Source organism: Panicum virgatum, chromosome 8N (genome assembly GCF_016808335.1).
Source record: "Panicum virgatum strain AP13 chromosome 8N, P.virgatum_v5, whole genome shotgun sequence".
Lineage (NCBI taxonomy): Eukaryota > Viridiplantae > Streptophyta > Magnoliopsida > Poales > Poaceae > Panicum > Panicum virgatum.
In genome coordinates, this window is record NC_053152.1 from 19,594,429 (window position 1) to 19,600,767 (window position 6,339).

A 6,339-nucleotide genomic window follows, 5' to 3' on the forward strand; every position below is an offset into this window, starting at 1 on the left:
ATGGGTAAAGGATGGAAGAATATGCTACCTGATGCACTTTGGGCATACAGAACAGCATATAAGACCCCCATCGGCATGTCACCTTATCAACTGGTCTACGGGAAGACGTGTCATCTCCCAGTTGAGCTTGAGCACAGGGCCCACTGGGCCATTAAGAAATGGAACATGGACTACAAGCTCGCTGGGAGGAATACACAAATGCAACTGGCAGAGTTAGAGGAATGGAGAGAAAAGGCATACCATAGTGCCAAGATATACAAGGATCGTACCAAAAGATGGCACGACAAGAGGATCAAGCCCAAGGAGTTGAAGCCAGGTGACAAGGTATTAATGTTCAATTCTAGGGTAAAACTCTTCGGAGAAGGAAAACTTCACAGCAAATGGAAGGGCCCGTACACCATCGTCAACACATCTTCTCACGGGGCAATCACACTCCAGGATGATGACGATGAGTATTTCAAGGTAAATGGCCATTGGCTTAAACTTTTTCATGAACCTTTCCGACCCGGTGAAGTTTTCGATGAAATTAAGTTAGTAGATTTCGATTCTACACATCTTCTCCATAGAAATGAAGCCCATGCACTACCTGATCACCTAGCCCACGACCTTAGAAGCCCACACGAAGAATCTGGGGCCCAGTAGGGCCCAGAGGGGGGCGGACGAACCTAGGGGTCGGCCGGCCCCACCTCGTGGGCGTTGGTGCTGAACCTTTGAAATTTAAACCCTCCAACATCCCTTTTCATGTTTCCTTGTGTGGAGACGCTGAACTTCGGAAGGTTTGGCACCATTTTGATCCTCTCTTCCCTTTAAATTCATCTCCTCTCCTCTCCTTCTTCTCATTCATCCAAAGTCCAAGCACTCCACTCTTCCACAGCCTCTTCTCACCTGCAAAGCACCATTACCATGGCCGGAAAGTCCATCATCCCGTTCATTGGGTCTGAGTCCACGTACGGACTCAACGGCGAGCCGTCTCCAGCCAATCAAGCTCTAGCGAGTCCAGCAGTAGAAGAAGAGGCAATGCACATTGCCACAACACTGCTGGCGATCATGCCAGCGTCTGGGAGGAAGATGGAGGAAGGGATGCAACACGCCAACACCGTGAGGAACAAAAGCGGTGACGTAGTTAGCCACCATTACACCACCTCTCTCACCCCCATTAGTGACAACACTCCAAAACGCTTTAGGGTCGTAGGAGTCCGGACTCCCGGAGGGGGGTACGGTAAGGGCCTCTTTCCCGCGCTCTCCCCCAAGGATAAGGGAGAGGCCGAATCCATTGCATCCACCCCTAAAAGTGTGAAAAGGCACCTAACTCCTCCTCCCATCACACGTCCTGGGGGGCAGTACGAGGGTGAGGACGAGAAGGTCCAAAAGGGGCCTAAGGTCGTCCAGCTTCTGAAGACTATAGTTAAAGAAAGAAAACCAGAAGCAGGGCGACCAACTAGCGGAGTTGTCATTAGAACTGAAATCGGTCAAAGACGACCTCGATACCCTCCGTCGTGGCCTCAGCTCCAGGATCTCACGCCTGGAGAAGGGTAAGGACATCGCTTAGGTGTACGCCTCCACCAAACGATAGGGCGCATTTACTTTTCATGTTTAGTTCTTGAGTTTACCTTTGCATCATGTAATACGCACCCTTTTCATTTCAATATAATAAAGTTTGAGCTCCCCGGATTCCAATCCGGCAGAGTTCCCTTTTTATTTGTGCCATATTTTGTCTTGAGATTTTTTACAGGCACAGAAACAAGTGTGGGGGGGATGCACCTCGCAAAAATGCGACACAAAACTGACACGACCAGCACGCAAAACAGGAGGGCGAGATGGCCCACCTCATGGGCGGCCGAACCCATGGGTCGTCCGGCCCCTGGTGGGGCCCACTCGTCTCCCCCAGCTCCAGATCGTTGGTTTGCGTCTCCAAATCCTTAAACCTCCCTGCATTCATTTAAATTCAATGAATTTCTTCACAGAAAAATCACAAATCCCTTATGCTTTCAAAAAAATAAAACCTTGCATGCATTTTATTCTTAGCTTTCTTTTTAACTTAGTGAATAAACTCCTATAGGGACCCCATGCTTTCTATGTAATTGATCAATGAGATATGACTTGGTTTGATGGCATCATGCTCTTCCCTGCAAAAGCACTTGTTTTCTTTTTCAAAAGTTAAAATAATTATAGCTTGACTCCTCAAATTATCATGAATTCCTACCAAAGCCAAAGACAAGTTTTCATACTCTACATTCAAATGATGTTTACCTTTGCTTTGAGCTTTGTCAAATTCTTCGACCCCTATTAGAGATTTGTCATGCTCTCTTGATCAAGATCACGTACACATTATACTTCCCCACTGGGAGATAGTCGCCACATCCATCACTCCACAAAAATAAGAACTCTATGACCCTGCTCTCCAAAGCAACCTGGGCTATGCAAAAACAAAAATAAAAGATGTCTACCCAAAGAATGTAGACCACATGCTCATGGAGTATGCTCAAGGGGTAGCATCCACCATGGTCCTCCACCATGGTCCTTAAAACTTTACTTGAGGACGAGCAAAGGACTAAGTGTGGGGGTGTTGTTGACGGTCCTTAAGTGTCATTTTCTACCGTCAACTCTTGCAGCTTTTTACCAGAAATAATCACCAAACGTAGATATAGGGCTTACAATTAACCATTTCCACGAGTTTTGGTGAATTGCCATCTGCAGGCACCCACATCTGTCTGTAAAAGAGGGAAAACACAAGTGAACACGAGGAAAAATGCACAAAAGATCCACACTAAAACATGTCACTTACAAGGAGGGCCCACATGTCAGAGCAAATGGGGGAACCAAGGCAAATGCACCACAGGATCTTGACATGGGCCCACAGATCAGACTCCCCGAGGAAGATAAGGATGAGAGGCGACCCGGTGGGGCCGGCCGACCCCCTGGGTCCGCCGAACCTGGCCGGCCTCCCATCCAGGTGCACTTCGACGTGGCGTGTCCCCTACTCCTCCTGATCACCTTCCATATATGCTTTTGGCGGGAACCAACCCTGAAGACTATAAAAGGGGGCTCCCTCCACCTCTCACAACACACACCATTTCATATGTGAAGGAGAAGAGTAGAGAGGCTCCACCTCTTTGTATCATTAGCCTAGGGAGTGTGTGAGGAAGGAGTGCGGAGAACAGCCGGACTTGTCGGCATCTCTTCAACTTTGTACCTCTACAGATACGGTACATTTGGAGTACATATTCGGGTTCTTCTAATTGGTGAGTTCTAGTTAGGTTATTCTTTTGTTCTCATTCATTCGTGGGTTCATCGTCCGTTCTCATAGCGGATACTCTAGAAGAGGGCCCCTGATAAAGACGGGATAACCCTGCGCAACTCTAGAGTAGTAGTCGAAGGCATAGGCGTGGTGTCTAGGCCTTAGATTACATTTGTTTGTCTCGTACTTAGCTGGTATTGTGGGGTAGACGGCAGGTGGTGACAGCCATGTCCGTCCGCTACGGAGACAGTCTACGTGGTTAGAGCACTCCCCCCCCCCCCCCCCCCCCCCCGCCTAGGTACGACATAGAACGATATCGGATATTCCTTGGCAGACCAGGGTCAAACCGGTGCCTGAAGTGAGCGAGTGGAAACATTAGTGTATCTTCGCTTGAACCTATCCATAGATCAGAATCACACTACCCTAAGGACTCTTTATGTCTTATCTTCTTTGGGGTAATCTAGATAACAGACAGTTACACACCCGTTCCTCGTAGAAAATACAATACCCTGAATACTCCCGGGTGAAGTGCTACAACGGTATTTCCGTGCGCTTACGGATTCCTCTGTGAGAGTTAAGAAATACCAACAGTAATGTGACACACACACAGAATAGCCAACTCTCATGAATAAAGAATAAACAAGCAATCCTAAGGTTAGTGGGAGCATAGGCAAAGATTCCTAGTACACTATTTATGTTAGCAGATAAGTTACGTTAGCCACATTGCTTAGAGCTGCAGGTGCCGGGAAATTAGGGACATCGGGGAGAATGACCCGCACTAGAGAACATCCAGTCACGTTTCATCTTTGCATGAATTCCTACACCGTACTCAAACATCGGGGAGTACGCTAACCGAGAAGCAGCTTCCCGGCGGACCGATAGGGCTGTCACCACCTGCGGTCTATCCTAGTCACACCGTGGAGCACCGTCATATCCGAAGGATCCTGCATACCCGGGCACCATGCCTGCATATGAGGTCACTACCCTAGCACCCCCGGGTCCCCCACCCTTCGGATGGACAGGTAAGATGCTAAGGCAAGCCCGAAAGCACAACGAACCGATATCCTTACCCAGATCATCTGGTCTAAGCATGTAACTAGAATATCTTGGTAAAGCACAGATCAAGGCTAAACAAGCTACAAACATAGCAAGATATCCAAGAACAAACTCAATATGAATAGCATAAAGAAAGTCGAAATACAAAATCATACCAGAGGCCGAGGATTGCTCGCCGACCCCGAGGATGACTGGATTCGCTAAGGAGATGAAGTATTAGCCTAGGTCCACTACCCTAAGGAGTACAAGTCACAAGAGAGTGTAGAGAGAGAGGCTTCCAAGTGGTGTGTGTGAGAGAGAGTGGTGGGAGGCCCCTTATATAGTGCATGAGGTCGGTTCCCGCCAAAGCTATACATGGAAACATGCCTAACCGACCTCAGGAGGATAAGAACAGGCTTCCCGCCAAAACTCAGCCTTGGAGGCTACTAGGTGGGGTCGGCCGACCCCACCCCCCCTTGGCGCCAAATCCCACCGACCTTTGCTGGTTCACTGCTCTGTGGGTCCTGATGTCAGATGGTTGGTGCCGGGGCTTGGTTTGTCAGTTTGGTCTGGTTTGTGGGCCTCCTTTGTTCATGTTACGCAGGACACGATCGTCTGCGACTTCTGTCTACGTATTCGTCGTGTTTTCGTCTTATTCCAGACTTGTGCTTCTGAAATCATAAATTCTCGAAAATAACTGTGGAGCTAGATTAGTGATACAAATATGCGAGTAAGATGTATAGTTTTCCTTCCTTAATGAGTATAGTAGACGGTCACATTTCGCACTTAAGGACCGTCAACAGCGTCTCGCGCGCGAGCCGCCGAGGGGCTCTGCCAGGGCTCCATGGACGGCGGCGAGGAGCGAGCTGATGGCCGGCGGGGCTCAAACTGATGCGCCGCAAACTGATGGCGAGCGGGGGGGACGGACGCGACTGATGCGCCGGCGAGCGCGTGCTGATGCGCAGGGAGTCGGCACCTCCGCACCAAGGCAGTAGGTGCTCCCTTAGGCTCACCGGCGACCACGCGCGGCGCAACTGATGCCACGCGCGGCCACTGACCATGAGGTAAGCCCTTTTCTTATCTTATCTCAAAACTGATCTAGGGTTAGGGTTTGGGATGGGGATTTGCAGGATTTGTAACTGAGTTGGATCTGAGATTGCATTCCCCTCCTTCTAATCTCACTGAGTGCTAATCTTATGCACGAATTTGACTCAAAACCGAGAGGGTTAGGCCACTGACTTAAAGAAAACCCTAATTTCTTGGATTAAAAACATGAAGAACACCTAGAACCATGACTGTTCTAGGGTTTTAGGCATGAAAACATTTCTGACTTAACTAAAACATGTGTGCATGATGTGAATCTTAACTGAGTAGATTAAAAACATGAAAAAGGCTCATGCACAGATGGATCTACTCCAGAAACTGAACCTAAAAATTGATGGTTTGTCTAGGAGATCAATACTGGATTAGCATAGGTGACTGATACCAATTGTTAGGATTAAAACTAACAAAACCTAGCACTGACTTGATTAACCAGGATCACTAATTCAAAGTAGATCATTCCTAGTACATTAATTAATGCGGAATCAAATGTTCGGTCTATACCAGCGGTAGCGGCGTCCATGGCGCTGGTGGAAGTAGGTGTAGGCGTGACATCGTCGATGGCGTGAACGGCGTCAGGGACGTAGCACAGACGCTCCTTGAGCGTCCTCTCGGGGTAGCAGCGGCCTTCAGGACGCCACCGGCACTGCCCCGGGGGTGGTGCTCACGCTTCTCAGCCTTCCAGTGCTCTGATTGATCGGTGGATGGTGGAAATGATTAGGTTACTAATCCTGGGGTCAACCCCATCTTATTTATAAGCACTCACTACTGGAAAAAGGCCCTTAGGCACCGGTTGAATAGGGCCTTAGGTACCGGTTTTTCCAACCGGTACCCCGCAACCGAGACCAAAGGCTCTTGGCTTTAGCACCGGGTAACACAACCGGTACCAATGGCATTCATTTTTGTCAAAAATTTGCATGCGGTGGTGGCTGGGATTCGAACTTGTGACTTCTTGCGTCACGTGC

At 48.8% G+C, this 6,339-nt stretch overlaps 1 protein-coding gene across 1 annotated transcript; it reads left to right on the plus strand.

The window, feature by feature from the left end:
- Positions 1-572, plus strand: LOC120684871. Its single transcript, XM_039966737.1, has 2 exons — positions 1-462; positions 567-572. The coding sequence occupies exons 1-2, from the start codon at positions 1-3 to the stop codon at positions 570-572; spliced, it is 468 nt and encodes a 155-aa protein (XP_039822671.1).
- Positions 573-6,339: the final 5,767 nt, after the last annotated feature.